Here is a 20,000-nt window from a genome sequence, read left to right on the forward strand (position 1 = left end):
TCTGCATTAAATTGTGCTTGAATCTCAAGAAAACCTTTACAGAGACACACCAAATGATGCAGAAAGTGTACGGCGATAAGTGCTTCAGCCATACTCGTTGTTACGAATGGTTCACGCGGTTTAAAAATGGCCGGACGGAGGTTAAAGATGACACTCGTTCAGGACGCCCTTCGACGCCGACCGAAGATGCACATGTGAAGAACGTCAACGAAATTGTGCGTGCGAATCGGAGACTTACTGTCAGAGAGAGTGCAGAGGAATGTAACATTTCAATTGGATCATGTCACGAAATCCTTGCACAGCATCTTGAAAAGCATCGTGTTGCCGCCAAGTTCGTCTCACGGCTCATGAGTCAAGACCTGAAAGACCTTCGCCTCGCTGTCTGTGGATCGCGCAGCTGAGAAAGAGATGTTCCTTATGAGAAATATAATTGGTGATGAGACGTGGGTTTACGGTTATGTTGTTGAGACCAAAGTTGAATCTTCACAATGTGTTGGGAAAGGTTGACAAAGACCAAAAAAAGCTCATCAGGTTAGGTCAAATGTCAAGGCCATGCTGATGGTTTTCTTTGACTTTGAAGGATTAGTTCATCATGAATTCGTGCCACAGAGGCAAACTTTTTATCGATGGTACTGTCGGGTCGTGTTGCGACGCCTGCGAGAAAATGCGAGAAGGAAACGGCCTGAAAAGTGGCGAGACAGTTCATGGATCTTGCGTCACTATAACGCACGCGCACATTCATCCCTGTTGGTGCGTTACTATTGCACAAAAAACGAAATCACCTTGCTGCTTCATCCTCCGTACTTTCCAGACCTAGCCCCTGCGGACTTTTTTTTAATTTCTAAAGTTGAAAACCCCATTGAAAGGACGAAGATTTGCAACGATAGACGGGATAAAAGAAAATTCGCAGACGGCACGTCGCGCGATCCAGCAAGAGGCGTACCAAGACGCTTCCAGAAGTGAAAACGGCGTTGGGAGTGGTGACTTAATTGTAGAGGAGCGCAGAAAAACTTTGTGGACAATGTTCTGGAATTTTTTGAACAGACCTCGTACTTACATTATCTAACACATTAAGACGCGTGAGACATGTACAGGGTGTCAGAGGCATAGGTAATGTGATCACTAGTACTTTAATATGTACCCACTTCAGTGTGCTAGTTGTTCTGCAAACACGTTACGTAATTTACTACCTGATGTTTCCTGCATGGTCGTAATTGCACGACTAAGCCTGTCAACACAGGCTAACCGTTTTGTGTCCACGCATCCACACTTCAACATCTGACCCGCTACCCAGGGGAAAATTGCGTCTTGCCACATGTACTTGGTGGTACCAGCTAACCTTAAAAAAAAAAAAAATACTGCTCCTAATGGCTATAATTATTGATCTGAAAATGAAGTAAATACTGATGTAAAGTTGTTCAGAACACAGTCCTCAGTCAACAATAGAAATATCTGCGCTTATACCACTACCACCTTGTATAGCTCACATATCCTAAGTGCCAGTACCTGTGTAGTGGTTCTGTGGTGATATTATGTGTGCTATCGCCTCTTTTATTTGTCTATTATAATTTGTTGTTCCTGTCGTCTTCAGCCGGAAGACTGGTTTAATGCAGGCCTCATGCTAACCTATCCTGTGAAAGCCTCTTCATTTCTGAGTAACTACTGCTACATGCACCTAACTTATTATCATATTCAAGTCGCCGTCACCCTCTACAGTTTTAACCCCCACACTTCCTTTCATTACCAAATTGTCAGTTAGTTGACGCCTCAGGATGTGTCCCATCAACCAGTCCCCTTTTTTTTTTTACTCAGATTGTGCCATAAGTTACTTTTTCTCCACATTTCGATTCAGTACCTATTCATTTGTTCGATGTACCAATCTCATCTTCTGTATGTTTTGTAGCACACGTTTCAAAAGCTTCTGTTTTCTTCTTGTCTTTTCTTCTTGCCTATCATCTACGTTTCACTTCCACACAGAGCTTCACTCCAGACAAATACTTTCATAAAAGGCTTCCTAACTTTCATATTTGATATTAACGAACTCCTCTTTTACGGAAATGCTTTTCTTGCTGTTGTCACTCAACATGTTATATTTTCCGTACTTCGATCATCAGTTACCGAACTCATGTAATACTTTTAGTGTGTTTCTTTTCCTAACCAGATTCCCTCAGCATCTCCAGATTTAATTCGATTACATTCCATTGTCCTTATTTTACTTTTGTTGCTGTTAATCTTATAAATTCATTTCAAGGCACTATCCATTCCGTTCAGCTGCCATTCCAAGTCCTCACCCGTCTCTGACAGAATTAAAATGTCATCGGTAAACTGCAAAGTTTTTATTTCTTCTCCGTGAACTTTTATTCTCTTTTCAAATGTCTCCTCGATTTTCAGTACAGACTGAATAAAATCGGGAATAGCCTAAAACCATGTCTCACTTCCTTCTCAACCACTGCGTCCCATTCAAGACTTTAAACTCGTGTAACTGCACCCTGGTTTCTGTGCAAGTTGAAAAACAACAAAATTAAAAAGTATGGCCCGCCTTCTAAGTTGTAGGGACTGTTCTACCTCGAGTGTTACTTTATATCTCCAGGACCCAAATTTATCTCCCCCAACGTTGGTTACTCCCAGTTTCTCCATTTTTCTATAAATATTTTGTGTCAATATTTTGAAACCATAACTTACTAAACTGATGGTTTGGTAGTATTCACATCTGTCAGCAGGCGCCTTCTTTGGAATTGTAGTTTTTTCATGACTGGCTAATTGTCCTCAAGTTTGTTTCTCTGATACAGAATATGTATTCCTTCTGCCATCGAGCGTTACCTTCTTTGCTTGATACTGCCTTGCAACCTGGGCTCTTGATACTCATACAGCTGCGTTTCTTTTCATCGAAGGTCTATTTAATTTTCCTATACGTGCCATCTGTCTTTCCCGTAGACGCTTGCTTTTACAGCCACGCGTTTGTCGTCGATCCATTCCTGCTTAGCCGTTTAGCCTGGTGCTCCCCCCGAATTTCTCACCAACCTCTAGTTCTTTCAAATTATCCAGCTCCCATGTCCTTAATTCCCTCCCATTTTGGTATTTCTTCAGTTTCAGTCTTCAGTTCATAACCAATAAATTGTGGTTCAAAATGGTTCAAATGGCTCTGAGCACTATGGGACTCAACTGCTGAGGTCATTAGTCCCCTAGAACCTAGAACTAGTTAAACCTAACTAACCTAAGGACATCACAAACATCCATGCCCGAGGCAGGATTCGAACCTGCGACCGTAGCGGTCTTGCGGTTCCAGACTGCAGCGCCTTTAACCGCACGGCCACTTCGGCCGGCAATAAATTGTGGCCAGAGTTATATCTGCCCCTCGAAAGGCCTTAAAGTTTAAAATCTGGTTCTGAAACCTCTATTATACCGTTATATAAATCAGTCTGAAACCTCGTTGTGTCTCCAGGTCAGTTCTGCGTATACTATTTTCTTTCATGACTCTTAACTGTGGTTAAATTACGCTTTGTGCAAAATTGTACCAGGTTACTTCCTCCTACAGTCATCTCCCCCAGCCCATATTCTGCTATTTTTCCTTTTATTAATTCTCCTACTATCCAATTCCAGTCTCCCATTACAATTACGTTGTCGTCTCCCGTAACTATCTGAATAAATTCTTTTATCTGATTACACATTCTTTCGATCTCTTCATCATACGCGAATCTCGATGACATATAACTTTGTACTACTGTGGTAAGTGTGAGCTTAGTGTTTGTCTTGGCTACAATAAGAAGCTGTTCATTATAGCTTCCCGATACCCCTGTTTTCTTGTTCATTGTTAGATATACTCCTGCGTTAACCTTTCTCATTTTATGTTGACATTCCTGTACCGACTTGACCAAATAATGTTGTTCCTGCCACCACAAGCTACTAATTCTCACTGTACCTAACTACAACCTGTCCATTTCTCTTTCTAATTTCTTTAACCTACCTTTCGATTAAAATGTTTAACATACCACGCTCCGACCTGTAGAATGCCAGTTTTATTTTTCCTGAAAACGTCGTTCTCCGGAGTAGTCCCCATCCTGAAATTTATCTGCGAAGATGCCGTCATGTTTAAGCCATGCAGTAGAGATGCATACCTTCGGGAAGAAACTAACAGCTGTATTTTTCACTGCATGTGTTTGTCTTGATGATATCTGGTCTTCGGAGGTACTTTCAACGTTGCTCTGTTAAATGATTGACTGTGTACTCGAGTCTGCCGGCGTTAACGTTGTTTAGAGCAGAGAATTGTAGTGGTAGTCTGACCTGGCCTTTAAAAGGCAGCCTAGGTTCATTTTGCATCGGATTGTTCCGGCCGTCAGATGTTTGTGGCTGCGATTGTGCCGTGTTGTAGAGCTCGCCCACAAACAGCCGTGCCAGCGCTTGTAACAATAGCCTTAATCGTCTCTGAAGAACGGAAGTCTGGCTGAAACCATAGGGCCGGAGTTGCCCAGCATACATGGAAGAGTGAGAATTTTGAAGCTGAAATACAAGACTGAGTGACCTGACGTGTGCATTGTGGAAATGGGAAGCGCAGACCGCGAAGTGACCAACGAACCACAGTGTTTGCCTCGACAGGTGGCGGGGGTCCCAGTGTTGTTGGGTAGGCGCATGTCTGCAATGCTGCTGTGGGGGTCTGTACCTTGCTGGGGTCGGGGGCGGAGGGAGGCGGAGAAAAGGGGCGATACCATCACCGCAAATGTGCGGAGCGACGTCTTAATGACGGTGTAAGCAGGGGGCGATAGGGGCGGTTTACAAGGGTGGCGCGTAACCCGATAAGTTAATGTAAGGGGGGAAGGGGGGGGGGAGGGTCGTTTTGCAGAACGAGACGACGAGGGAGTGCGCGGGCCCACCACAGTTTAGTATAGCAGTGAACGACTGCCAAATGACGAGGTCGAAAAAGCTACGGACCAGCAGAAGTTAAAACTACCAAGACAACACCTAGACGTGAAGATCTTGACCAGTTTGATAGAGATCCACAAGGAGCATATGATGTTGTTAGTGTTGGTGATGGTGGTAGTAGTGGTCTAGGTGATCGTGGTGGAGAGAATTATGAAACTTATCAATGACTAAAATTATATTTTCCGTTGCCTTTCCACAACCGAGTCCTGAAGTCGTGATAGCAAAGCAAGCAATTAATTTCTTTATTCTTTTTTAGACCTAACAAAGTTCGTAAAAGAGTACCTCTGTTTTAGCCAGAGAGAGAAAATACGAAGATGGGCGACATAGATGAATCTGTTTTCATAATAAGTACACTGTGAAACTCTTCTGTTCAAGTTTTTCGGTGCATGTCATGATTTATTTCACTGAACTTATAAATTTGCCCTCTTCTATTAGTACACATGCCAATGACTCTACTCTCTAAGCGCTTAGACAACCATATCGTCGTCGCAATTTTCATTAACTATTTCAGTAATTAATTAATTAATTCATTCATTCATGGTGTTCTTTAGACCCCATCAAGAATGGGAATCCTCACGGATGTGGAACGAACTGAGGTATATGTTAACATAAGAGAAAGATGTCACAGAAACTTAATCTGTATATTGTATCTGTCGCTATACTGCCTAACACTATTCATGCTTACGCCAGCTAAATTTAACAGAGAAAACGTGTAAAAAAAAAAAAAAAAAAAAAAAAACTGGTGCATCCTGTTTTTGCTATGCATCTACAAATACTGAGTCTTGTTTATGATAGACTATTGCTTGTCGTACAGCTTTATATGAACATGGCTACTTATTATTTAGCTAGCAGAACTTTTTACTCTCAGAATATCGAGATATTCCTATAATTTGTATAAAGAGTGACTTGTGTGTCAACTGCCAAACTCCGTTCGTGAAGCAACGCGATAGCAAAAGTTTGTGTATTATGTCATGATCTTCTAAGCAGAAGCGAGTTGCTTATTTAGCTCCGTCTATGTGTTTTTATATTTTACCCTTAAATTTCTCGCGTGTTTGGGACGGGGACTGTGAATACTGTGTTCAGATGCGAGCTGAGTTGGAGATCCTTCGCTCACAGCCCCAAGCGTTGCTGGCTTCGGTCACGCAGCTTGAAGCTGGTACCAGTGGCACCAGTCTCTGGGGGGCCGGACGTGGTGATCCACAGGGACGTCCAGCACATCCCACGCGTCCCCCAATCGGTCCACTGCTGTGTCGCCTCGCACTGAGCACCCGTGGTGGAGGGGGAGATCGTTTCGAGTTGTGGCAGGCAGCTAAAGACTTTCCAAGGGGCCCATCGAAAGGCTTTCCCAGTTTGTCTGACAAACCGGTTACATGCGCTACCTGTGCTGATCCTGAGCCACAGGCAATCGCCTGTCGTGTTTCAGAGGAAGCCTGTCGGCCTGCAAGGTCCGGGCATTCACAGAAGGTGGAATTACTGGTAGTTGGGACCTGTGTTAGGAGCGTAATGGAACCAAGGAGGGGACGGAGTTCAGCGTGCACTGTGTGTGCATTCTGGGGATTGTCATCCCAGATATGGAACAGGTCCTTCTGTATACCACGAAGAGTACAGGGCGCAGCCAACTGCTCGTTGTGGCTCACGTCTGCATTAACGATGTGAGTCGCTTTGGATCGGAAGAGATTCTCCTCGTCGGACGGCTATCGGAAGGGGTAAAGACTTCGAGTCTTGCTTGCGAGATGAAGACAGGGCTCACCATCTCTGTAGTATCGTCGACAGAACCTACTGCCGAATCTTGGTACAGAGCCGAGTGGAGTGTCTGAACAAACGCTCATGCGGTTCTGTGACCGTGTAGGCTGCAGATTCCTTGTCTTATGCCCTAGCGCAGAGAGATGTCGGGATCTACTTAATAGGTCAGGGGTCTTTTACATGCAGGATGGGGCTACGCGGGTAGAGCGGGCTGTTTGGAGTGGACTCGACTGTTTTTTAATTGCATTGCCTCGGGAAACGACAAGGACTTCCGTCTCATAGGGAGAATGCCAGACACAGGATGAGGTAGGTCTATCAACAATCGGCATTGTAGTTGTAAATTGTCGTAGCTGAGCTGGGGAAGAACCAGAGCTCCAAGCCCTAATAGAACGAACTGAAGCCCAAATCTTTAAAGGTAATGAAAGCTGGCTATATCCAGTGGTAAGTTCAGCCGAAATTTTTACAGTGGACCTAATAGTGTTCAGAAGGTGTAGATTAAATACAGTTGTTTGTAGCGAGTTTGTTCTACATTTACATGATTAATCAGCAGTTCATAATCAAGTACCTGGCAGAGGATTCACAGACCCACCTTCAAGCTATGTACCAACAGTTCCATTCTCGAACGGCGCGCGGGGAAAAATGAGCACTTAAATCTTTCTGTGCACGCTCTGATTTCTCTTATTTTACCGTGACGCTCATTTCTCCTATGTAGGTGGTCGCCAACAGAATATTTTGGCAATCGGAGGAGAAAGCTGGTGATTGAAATTTCACTGCCCTTCCTTGAACTTTGTCGATGTCCTCCGTCTGTCCCACCTGATGCGGATCCCACACCACACAGCAGTACTCCAGAAGAGCGGACAAGCGAGATGTAAGCTGTCTCTTTAGTAGACCTGTTGCACTTCAAGTGTTCTGTCAATAAATCGCAATATTTGGTTTGGCTTCCCCACAACATTATATATGTGGTTGTTCCAATTCAAGTTATTTGTTATTGTAATCCCTAAGTATTTGGTTGAATTTACAGCCTTTAGAATTGTGTGATTTATCGTGGAACCGAAATTTAGCGGATTTATTTTATTACTCACGTTGATGACTTCACACTTTTCGTAATTTAGTGTCAATTGCCTCTTACCGCAACATACACATGCTGTTAGAAGCAGCTTATGTTGTAATGAAATCGAAGTAGACAGTTCTTGTGAGTTAGTAATAAATTAATAACTGATTTATTTCACCGAGCATGTGACTCAAATGATACAGTTGCTGAGCAGGTCAAAGACTGCTTTAGACACCTCACTCCTACTCGCTTGACGAAAAATCTCTACATAAAGCCTGGGAAGTTACGCAGGTCACTCCACTTCATGATATACGTAGTAGAAGGTAACTCACTGAGTTGAAGACCCGTATTACTAACATCGATATGTATTAGGATTTTGGAACATAAACGGTGTTCGAAGAAAACGAACTAATGACACACTGCCACCATGGATGTATAACAAAGTCTGTCTTGTGAAACACAGCTGGTTCTTTATTCGCACGAAGTATGAACTGCTATCGGCAGAGGATATCAAATTAATTCCATACATCCAGATTTCCACAGACTTTTGACACCTAATCATCTCAGTTGTGCTACTGGCTTTGTGATTTTCTGTCAGAAAGATCACAGTTCGTAATAACTGGCGGGAATTGATCGCGTGAAACAGAAGTGATGTTGTGGTATCCCAAGGTTATAGGCACTCTGCTGTTCCTTATCTACAGGGTGATCCACGAAGATGTGCAAATATTTTAATATGTTATTCTAAAAGTAAAACTAAAGAACAAAGGTCATATAAACATAGGTCCGCAAATGTTTAGTTACGGCTAATAAAAGATTTTGCCTGAAATTTAGCAACTTCGCTAATATGAAGCCATCGCAAAACAGTACTAGGTTAAAGTGAAGCACGATTTCCATTTATTTTTTTGTTGTAGGTCTGGTGAATCTAATAAAACATGTCCCAGGCGTGTATCTGGAGCAATTTTGCAGAACATCCAGAGAAGCAAAGATTATTATACAAGTAAATTTGTTTATTTTCCCTTAAGAATTAGAAACGCTTATGTCATTGTTGGCGACCATTAGTGAGTTGTTTTAGTCGAGTTAATTTTCTGTGTTGTTCAGTGAAAGAATATAGTAAACAGTGTATTTAAGTGAAACCACATAGTAACTGTTGTATTTTGTAGATTGTCTATGAAATAGGAATGGTGATACACGTCCTTGGCCACACAGATCGCCCCATTTAACACCAATGGATTTTTGTGCATGGGGATGGGTGAAAGACATAGTTTATAAGAACAAAGTAAATACACTTGAGGAATTACTTGCTATAGTGAATGTATTGTGAAACTGTATGTACACGGTACAACTTCTTTAACACTGAGATTTGTTTTTTCTGGTTTAACATGAATTCACGTGTGCTGTGGTATCAATAAAAGCTGACTATCAGACGTATTTATAAAGTTTCAGTTAACGTTATTACCATCATTTTTCCAAAATTAAATTATCTACAACTGTTGAAAAATTTGTGAAATTAATTGGAATTTAAAAAACAAATTGGGCCAGGTAGTGAATAAATTAAAAATGTTACGAACTTTCTCCTTTGCTTCTCTGGATGTTCTGGAAAACTACTGGAGATTCACATCTGGGACTTTTTTATTAGATTCACCAGATCAACCACGAAATACACTCCTGGAAATTGAAATAAGAACACCGTGAATTCATTGTCCCAGGAAGGGGAAACTTTATTGACACATTCCTGGGGTCAGATACATCACATGATCACACTGACAGAACCACAGGCACATAGACACAGGCAACAGAGCATGCACAATGTCGGCACTAGTACAGTGTATATCCACCTTTCGCAGCAATGCAGGCTGCTATTCTCCCATGGAGACGATCGTAGAGATGCTGGATGTAGTCCTGTGGAACGGCTTGCCATGCCATTTCCACCTGGCGCCTCAGTTGGACCAGCGTTCGTGCTGGACGTGCAGACCGCGTGAGACGACGCTTCATCCAGTCCCAAACATGCTCAATGGGGGACAGATCCGGAGATCTTGCTGGCCAGGGTAGTTGACTTACACCTTCTAGAGCACGTTGGGTGGCACGGGATACATGCGGACGTGCATTGTCCTGTTGGAACAGCAAGTTCCCTTGCCGGTCTAGGAACGGTAGAACGATGGGTTCGATGACGGTTTGGATGTACCGTGCACTATTCAGTGTCCCCTCGACGATCACCAGTGGTGTACGGCCAGTGTAGGAGATCGCTCCCCACACCATGATGCCGGGTGTTGGCCCTGTGTGCCTCGGTCGTATGCAGTCCTGATTGTGGCGCTCACCTGCACGGCGCCAAACACGCATACGACCATCATTGGCACCAAGGCAGAAGCGACTCTCATCGCTGAAGACGACACGTCTCCATTCGTCCCTCCATTCACGCCTGTCGCGACACCACTGGAGGCGGGCTGCACGATGTTGGGGCGTGAGCGGAAGACGGCCTAACTGTGTGCGGGACCGTAGCCCAGCTTCATGGAGACGGTTGCGAATGGTCCTTGCCGATACCCCAGGAGCAACAGTGTCCCTAATTTGCTGGGAAGTGGCGGTGCGGTCCCCTACGGCACTGCGTAGGATCCTACGGTCTTGGCGTGCATCCGTGCGTCGCTGCGGTCCGGTCCCAGGTCGACGGGCACGTGCACCTTCCGCCGACCACTGGCGACAACATCGATGTACTGTGGAGACCTCACGCCCCACGTGTTGAGCAATTCGGCGGTACGTCCACCCGGCCTCCCGCATGCCCACTATACGCCCTCGCTCAAAGTCCGTCAACTGCACATACGGTTCACGTCCACGCTGTCGCGGCATGCTACCAGTGTTAAAGACTGCGATGGAGCTCCGTATGCCACGGCAAACTGGCTGACACTGACGGCGGCGGTGCACAAATGCTGCGCAGCTAGCGCCATTCGACGGCCAACACCGCGGTTCCTGGTGTGTCCGCTGTGCCGTGCGTGTGATCATTGCTTGTACAGCCCTCTCGCAGTGTCCGGAGCAAGTATGGTGGGTCTGACACACCGGTGTCAATGTGTTCTTTTTTCCATTTCCAGGAGTGTATATGGAAATGGTGCTGTACATTAACCTCGTACAGTTTTGCGATGGCTTCATACTAGCGAAGCTGTGAAATTTTAGGCAAAATCTATTATTAGCCTAACTAAACATTCGCGGTCCTATGTTAATATGAACTTTGTTATTTAGTTTTACTTGTAGAGTAACGTATTAACATATTTGCGTATCTTCATGACTCATCCTGTATATAAACGATTTAGCAGACATCGAAGATTGTTTGCAGGTGATGCCGTCGTTCAACATATTGTAAACTTTTCACAAGATCAATACGAATTACAAAGTGATTTACGCAAGATAGCTGCATAGTGCGAAAAGTGGCAGTTGACTCAGAACAATAAAAAGTTTGACGTCCTCCACGTGAGTACTAAAAAAATCCATTAAATTTGGCTACAAGGTAAATAATACAAATTTACACATTGTCAAATCAACTAAATTGCTAGGCATTACAATTACGAACAACTTAGATTGGAATCATCACATAGAAAATATTGTGCGGACGGCGAACTAGGACTGCATTCAATGGCAGAACACTTTGAAGGTACAACTAATCTACTGAAAAAACTACCTACACTATGCTTGTCCGTTCTCTTATGGAGAATCGTTGTGCGATGTAGGATCCTTACCAGATAACATTGCCGGAGGACATCGAAAAAGACCAAAGAAAAGCTACTTGTATTATCGCGAAATAGGAGAGTGTGTGTCACGGATATGATAAGCGAATTAGGGTGGCAATCATTAAAACAAGGACATTTTTTATTGCGGCGATCTTCTCACGAAATTTCAATCACCAACTTTCTCGTCGCAAAACGAAAATGGCTTGTAGACTCTGGTGTACATAGCGAGAAATGACCATCGTGATAAAATAAATTAAATCCGAGCTCGCACAGAAAAGTTTAGGTGTTCATTTTTCCTTCTTGTTATTCGAGAGTGGAAATCGACGTACAGTATGAAAAAGGTTCTGCGAAACAGGTGCCGAGCACATAGATGTGAATTGCAGAGTAGTAATGTAGATGTAAACGAAGATCGTCGTCGTAATGATATTTTTGGCCCATGGAAGTTCACTGTTATAAGACCACTCTTGTCTTCATTATATACATAAACGATCTGATGAATAGGTTGGGCAGCAATCTGCGACTGTTTGCTGATGACACTGCAATGTACGGGAAGGTGTCGTCATTTACTGACTGTAGGACGATACAGCATGACGTAGAATTTGTTTCGTGTGAAGAATGACTGCCTGCCCCATGTAGAAAGATTTAAGTGCAGAAGAGCAGGAAAAACACTCCTGTAATGTTCAAATACAGTATTAGTGGCCGGCCCCGGTGGCCGAGCGGTTCTGGGCGCTACAGTCTGGAACCGCGCGACCGCTACGGTCGCAGGTTCGAATCATGCCTCGGCCATGTATGTGTGTGATGTCCTTAGGTTGGTTAGGTTTAAGTAGTTCTAAGTTCTAGGGGACTGATGACCTCAGAAAAGTCCCATAGTGCTCAGAGCCATTTGAACCATTTTGAGTATTAGTGCTTTGCTGCATTATGCAGTCACGTCGATTAAATATCTTGGCATAACGTTGCAAAGTGATGTGAAACAGAAAGATGTCGGTAACAGGAAAGCGAAAGTCGACTTTGATTTATTGGGAGAGTACTAGGAAAGTGCAGCTTCAATAGTGAGTAGGCCTACTGCTCAAATGTTTGGGATCCCCAACAGATCAGATTAAAGAAAGACATCAAAGCCGTCCAGAGGCGTGTTGCTATATTTGTTACCAGTAGGTTTGATCAACATGCAAGTAATACAGAAAAGCTCCATGACCTCAAATGGGAATCTCTGGAGGGAAGATGACGGTCTTTTCGCAAAACACTGTTGAGAAAATTTAGAGAACTCGCGTCTGTGGCTGACTGCAGAACGATTCTACAGCTGCCAAAAGTAAGGTCTGTAAAGACAAGAGAAACTGGGGCTCGTGCAGAGACTTATAGATAATCGTTTTTACTTTACTACAGTCGCAAATGGAACTGGATAGGGAATGACTAGTTTTGGTACAAGGTACTTCCACCACGCAACATATCATTGTTTGCAGAGTATGTAGATAGGATTATATGTAGATGTACAGAAGATATATTTAAGTGTGCATTCCACAATTTCAATGACTGATCAAAATATTTAACTGCTTCAATTTTGTCTATGTATCTTACATACACTGAGGTGACAAAAGTCATGGGATACCTACTAATGTTGTGTCGGACCTCCTTTTGCCCAACTTGTGCAGCAACTCGCACTTGACATGGTATGGACTCAAGTCGTTGGAAGTCCCCTGCAGAAATATTGAGCCATGCTGCCTCTATAGTCGTCCATAGTTGCGCAAGTGTTGCCAGTGTGGGATTTTGTGTTCAAACGGACCTCTCAATTAGGTCCAGTAAATCTTCGATGGGATTCATGTCAGATGATTTATGTGACCAAATTATTCACGCGAATTGTCCACAATGTTCTTCAAACTAATGGTGAACAATTGTGGCCCAGTGACATGGCGCATTGTTATCCATAAAAATTCCATCGTTGTTTGGGAACATGAGCTACATGAATAACAGCAGATGATCTCCAAGTAGCTGAACATAACTATTTCCAGTCAATGATCAGTTCACTTGGGCCAGCCCATTCCATGTAAACACAGCTCAACCCATTATGGAGCAACCACCAGTTTGCACAGAGCCTTGTTGACAACTTGTCTTGTGTCTGTACCACACTCAAACCCTATCCTCAGCTCTTATCAACTGAAATCTGTACTCATCTGAATACAGCATGTTTTTTTTTATTTCCTAGAGCCCAACTGATGAGCCCAGGAGAGCAGTGCTGCTGATGTTGTGCTGTTGGCAGAAGAGGCACTCATGTCGGTCATTGCTGCCATTGCCCTTTAACGCCGAATATCACCGCACTGCACTGTCCTAATGGATACATTCTTAATATGTCCTCTATTGATTTCTACAGTAATTTCATATAGTGTTACTTGTCTGTTAGCACTGACAACACTATGCAAATGCCACAGCTCTTGGTTGTTAAGTGAAAGCCATTGGACACTGCATTGTCCATGGTGAGAGGTAATACCTGAAATTTGGTGTTCTCAGCACACACTTGACACTGTGGATCTTGGACTGTTGCATTCCCTAACGGTTTCCAAAATGGAATATCCCATGCAATAGCTCCAACTACCATTCTGCATTGAAAGCCTCTTAATACCTGTCACGTGGCCATAATCCCACCAGAATCCTTTTCAAATGAATTGCTTGGATACAAATTCCAGCTCTGCCAATACACTGCCCTTTCATACCTTGTGTACGTGGTACTACTGCCTTTCGTATTTGTGAAAAAATATCGCTATCTAGTGCCTTTTGTCATCTCAGTGCATAATTGTTCTTCTTTGGTACAGATGGTCTGAGAATAGTCAGTATGTGATTGAGATTGACTGTCAAAATAAATGGAAATGTAGTTGCGTCTGTTGCAGGATGCACTTTCTGCTCAGCACAGACTACACAAAATATTTTGCTTCGTAAACACATTTCTTGAATGACATGTAGAAGGAAAGAGAAACACAGGGAGGCAAAAGGATTCAGCTCTCACATGACATGAAAGAATGTCATAAATGCAGTGTCTGAAAAAAATAGTAATGTACTATTAGAAGCGGTGACAGGAAACATGTACTTGCAGAATGCACAACAAATGAACTAAAGAAAATCTCTGAAAAAACTGGTGTGTCACTTCTTTGAAAGCATCAGAAATGAAGGGTTATTGTTTTGTGATTTCAGGGCATCATATCACTGGTTACCAGCCGGCTTGCTAGTGGTGAAAGAGCATGCCAGAACATGTATGCTATGCGCCTTGTCCACCCGCCATCAGGGGAGGTGTTTTGGTTACACCAGGACACTACAATGTACCAAGTGAGAAAACTTGCTTCACCTTTGTGACCATACTTAATTTTTGTAGTACTGATGTGATGCAAATGAAATAATAATTGTAATCCTTACTTGGTATTCCTGTGCTAGGTTTCTATGTTTTCTGTAACAATATTTTGTGTTTAATTCAATGCATATGTATTTGTTCACTGTATAACCTAACATTGTTTTTTAATGATCATCAAATGTGCATATAGTTAACGTTAATTTTCAATTTTTAGGTTCAAGAAAAGTATGAGTACCAGCACCCACATTCAGAATGGCGGTACGAGCTGCGGGTGCGCTACCTTCCAGACAATCTGAGTGAGCTGTACGAGAAGGATCGTGTTACCTTTGCATTTTATTATGATCAGGTAGTGAACTGTTATATGTATTCAAATACAGCTTTACTTGATCAAAAACTGATTTTTAAAAACTTATCCCTGATGCATTCCACTGTCCCAAATTACTACAAGATCTCCAGCAGTAGGCACATTGTTATGATACACACACTAGCATCTTTCTTCTAGAGACATGGAATTCACAAATGAATAAAGGCAGCAACAGGCAGCTTTGAAATTGTACTGCTTGCACTTTTGTTGCGAATAGAGTGCAGCTTTTCAGTATAGTGTATGAAACTACTAAATATTATTTGAATACTCTTTTGCAAGGTAGAATCCTTGGAAGGCATTGAAGTGCATCAGGCACAGAGTGCAAGGTATCCTCTCGAGACTTTGCAATGGTTTGAGAGGAATAGAAAATGTTTGTCAAGTCATAAGATGTTGTCAAAGAACAACTGCTGCACAACAGGATCAGTATCTTGCCTTAACTAAGTCAAAGTGCCAAACAGTCCTTTGCAGATCTTATAGTTAACTAAGAGGTTGCAGTTTTGCAGCAAACTCTGCATCAGTAGCTCAAAGTGGTTGCTCTTTATGCCAGACATCAGCAGTGTTTGCTAGTTTTTTATCATATGTCAGTTAAAGAACTTTTGCAATTAGATATACTCGGCACTCTTGTTTGCCAGATGTTTTATGCTTAATCTTTACCTTATCCTGTAACCTTTCAAACATCCTGATGATGGAATTTGATTATTCTTAAATTTATGATACTTATAGGTGTGGCAGTTAACTCAGTTTCAGATTTCTATTTTTTATACCATTTATATGAGTATAACGTGTTTTTGACCTGGTATGTCACAAGTGTTGTTGAGCAACATTTGTATCTCTGGCCTCCTCCTCCTTTTGCAAGGACTCTCATATGCTGAAAGAATTGGGACTTCGGAAATAGTTTTCTACTACCTGCATTATCAGTTTACCTGTCCATCCAACAAATATATAACCTCTTATTTTGTTTAAAATACAAAGTTAGAACTGCCATTGTTACTTATATCTTTTTAATATAATTGCAGGTTCGCCTGGACTATTTGACTGCTGATCATCCATCTCTAGACTACGATGTTGCTGTACAACTATGTTGCTTGGAAATAAGGAATTTCTACAAAGAGATGCCTCATGTTGCCCTTGATAAGAAGTCCAATCTTGAGTACCTGGAACGTGAGGTATAATAAATTTTTATTCTCTCTCAGCACAACATAAAATGATATTACTGCTAATGGACAGCATTCCAGTTCAAAGCAGTATGCCTCACAAGTCACTTGACACAAAAATATATACTACATATGTAAAACTTGAGAGTCAGCAGTTGTCAGGTATTTGTTAGCATCTAGTAGGGCCCACTTTGTTAATGTAGATTTCTGTTTTGGTTACTAGTGAACACATGACTAAATCCAGTTTATCTAACAATATTATGATAAAAAAAGTTGCTGCTCACCATATAGTGCAGTCTCAGGCAACTGAGGTCTGTCTGTGACTCAGCATCTCTGCTATACGGTAACGATTTTCCGTTTCATAATATTGTTACATTCCATCCTGGATTTTCCAGTCTTTCTGAATTGTCTTGCTACAATAGGTATTCTGTACTAAAGGACAGTAGGGAGGAGGAGGAAAAAATAATTACCTTTTAGGGAATGCAGGCATTGGAAACAGCAACAGTTAGAAATTAAAATTGTAGAGCCACCATAAGTCATGTGGAGCCTGATATTTATAACATGTAGTCCTTGGTTACATAATTTCTGAAGATGCTTGCTTTGGTAGAGTGAAACATGTATAATAAAAAAAAGTTAAATGTGACTTGTGGTGGCTCTACACTTTTAATTACCCTTTTATATAGTTTTATTGTTCTTTTGTTGGTACTCCTGGAAATCTTATCACAGACAAAGAGGTTATTTACACACCATTTCTGTAGAAAACATGAAAATTTAAAATAACTTTGGGTTGATAGCTTTCAATGGCAGCAGTAATGGGCATGTTGGCATTCTACAGCTAACCACACTTGACAGGGCTCTGCATGCACCTACAGAACAGGCAGCATCATCTGCGTATGGTGCTTGAGAAAGAATTGAAATTGACTTCTGACTGGCCCCCACCACTTGGCTCAATCAAACTTCAGTTGAAAATTTATTTTAATCAGAGTATAGTAGAGGAGATAGAGAACCATATGAAAGTCCACTAAGCACAAGCTAGCACATATGAGATATTTATTGTTTATGCTAGCCTCTGAAGACAGTGACTGAACTGAGCATTCCATGTCAGGCATGAGTCTACCAACTTCATTCTCACTTTAAGCAGCTGTACAGATTTTAAAGTAAACATTACTACCTGGGATCTGCTAGGCAGTATTGCTACTATGCTTTTTAGTAGTCAGCCATTGGGTATTACGACAGCACAACCTATTCTGCAGCAGTTATCCTAGTGAGATCAAGCTGTTGAGTTGATGCTAATGTTGTCTACCTCTTGTAATAGTTTAAAAGTTGTTGCTAGAGAAATTCTAGTATCAGTAGTATGTTTGGTACATAGTACTGAGCAGAGATGGAGGTCAGCAGTTCATGATATTTTGATAGAGCCCATGCAGCCATGGAGTGTGAAGTATTCCATAGATGATATCTAGAATTATAAGTATGTGATGCTTATAGATTATAAATTTGCACATCGACATAAAGGCATGTATGCACTAACAAGGAAATTTTAGCAAGTTGCTTGTAGAAGCTACTTCTCCAAGTTCTTTGATGTGAACACACACCCAGCAAGATGAGTTCCACAAGTTTCCTGAACTTTCTTAAGTAGATTCGACAAATTATTGGAAACAATATCATGCACACTTGCTGCAAGAAGTACTTGCTGAACTTGCCAGTTGCTACAAACTTTTTTCAAACTTGCAGAAGCTGTGTGTGTTAAAAAGTGGTACAGAAATGTCAGTGTCAAAAAGGAGAATGGCACAAAGATAGATAGGCAAGAAACAAATGAAGACGTGTGGAAAAATGGGCTAACCCTCACATGTACAAAACTTAAGAGATAAGTGTTGCCATCTGTTGCTGGGTAAGGGAATTATCAAAACTGACATTGGTCTCACCCCTAAATATACTAATATGATATTTAGGGGTGAGACCAATGTCAGTTTTGATAGTGTCTGTACCTATCAATAGATGGCAACTCTTATCTCTAAGCTTTTATATTTGAGGGTTAGCCCATTTTTTCGTGCTTGTCTTCAAATGTACCATTTGAACCACTAAATGTATACAGCGTATTCAGAAATTTGTGTTACAAATTTCTAGGACTTGTAGAGGAGAGTGAGTATATAATATTTTGAATAGGAACCCATGTATGGAAACACCATCCAACAATGCTACACAGTGTCGAAGCTACACATGTACCAGTATTGTTGTTGCTAAGAGTATGGGGTATGCAGCTTTCAGAGGTGCTGGTATGGACCAAAATAATAAAAAAGTCTAGTAAAGATGGGCTCTAAAATGCATATCTGAGGAGCTATGAGCACTTACTCATCTTCGCTAGTGTGAAACTCATCTCCTCTATTGAACAAGTGCTCATAGCCCTTAAGGTACACAATTTGGAACCCATGTTAGCTAGACATTTTTTCTTGTTTTGGTCCATACTACCACCTGTGAAAGTTTCCTACCCTTCAATTTTAGCAACAACAGTCTTGCTACCTGTATTCCACTGTCAGAGGTATCAGATCAATTTTAGTGTACAACTTTTGTACCCTTATGCTTTTCTATCATTCTTCAAAGTTTGTAACATCATCACCCTGTATATATGTACATTTACAGGTGCAGGGCCCTGTATCTTTGATGCTCTGTTGTGTCATTGAATGACGTTTCCAGACATGGGTTCCTATTCAAAACATTATGCACTCACTCCTCTCTACAAGTCCTAGAAGTTGGTAATGGGAATTTCTGAACACCCTGTATAATTTGTCACCATCAGTCAGGGAAGTGTGAAATGAATTTACAGATTACTTTGTTCATCAGAAAAAGGGGTGTAGAATTTTAGTGCAGATGTGCATTTTGAATGCTATCTAGTAAGCAATTGTGTTCCAGCCATCATTTCATTCCTTCCCCCCCCCCCCCCCCCTTCTCTCTCTCTCTCTCTCTCTCTCTCTTATGTGACATGAGCAGGCTCTTTCTCCCATCATGAGAATGGTCACACTTAGTTGTGTGTGTAAAGTCTTTCGAAAAGGTTCAGTGGATTGATTGCATATAATTGAGAATGTGTTTCAGATTATAATGTGTCTGATGGCAACAGTGTTAGGGTTAGTTGATTGCCAGTGCCGATTGATTCATAATAATATGGGTACATAAAAAGTGATCCTGAGTTGTGGATCCAGTGGGTGTTTGTGTTGTCCTCATCGTTTCATCATCATTTGTGAACATAGTGAGATTGGACTGTGTAAAGATTGGAACTTTGTATGGGCACTGATAACAGCACAGTTGAGTGCCCCACAAGCCAAACATCATCATCATCAAATGTGTATCCAAATTAAATTTCTTGAGGATTAGTAAATTGTGAGGTGACTACGTTTACAGTGGTAGGGAATGTCCCAATGTACAACAATCTCCCTAATTTTACAGTGGTAATCCTTGTTCATAAACATCTTAACTGTGCACCAAATACCAGTATTATTGCCATTGTGCATGTGAAAGTCCCTATGGAAAAGAGATTCAAGAGTTACTTGGCCTTGGCACCACTATGTTTGCATTTGATATACATCTCCAGTGTGGACTATTAGCTAAATTACCATAATGCTGCTCTCCTGTTACGTATTTCAGAAGCTAAATAAGTTTGATTTAGATAGGGCTCCACAGCATCTATGGTGCTAGTTTATTCATCTTTTGTTTTTGTAGACATAGTAGTAGTGTGTTA

At 41.9% G+C, this 20,000-nt stretch overlaps 1 protein-coding gene across 7 annotated transcripts in view; it reads left to right on the forward strand.

Annotated features, from left to right (window-relative positions):
• Window positions 1-20,000, forward strand: part of LOC126194700 (focal adhesion kinase 1) — a 775,803-nt gene that overhangs the window by 614,319 nt on the left and 141,484 nt on the right. For all 7 annotated transcript variants that reach the window (XM_049932927.1, XM_049932928.1, XM_049932925.1 and 4 more), the window contains 3 exons: window positions 14,599-14,730; window positions 14,967-15,098; window positions 16,133-16,282. In XM_049932927.1, coding sequence (XP_049788884.1) covers window positions 14,599-14,730; window positions 14,967-15,098; window positions 16,133-16,282 — 414 coding nt within the window. The remainder of the gene's footprint in view (window positions 1-14,598; window positions 14,731-14,966; window positions 15,099-16,132; window positions 16,283-20,000) is intronic.

This window comes from Schistocerca nitens, chromosome 7, assembly GCF_023898315.1.
Source record: "Schistocerca nitens isolate TAMUIC-IGC-003100 chromosome 7, iqSchNite1.1, whole genome shotgun sequence".
Taxonomy (NCBI): Eukaryota; Metazoa; Arthropoda; class Insecta; order Orthoptera; family Acrididae; genus Schistocerca; species Schistocerca nitens.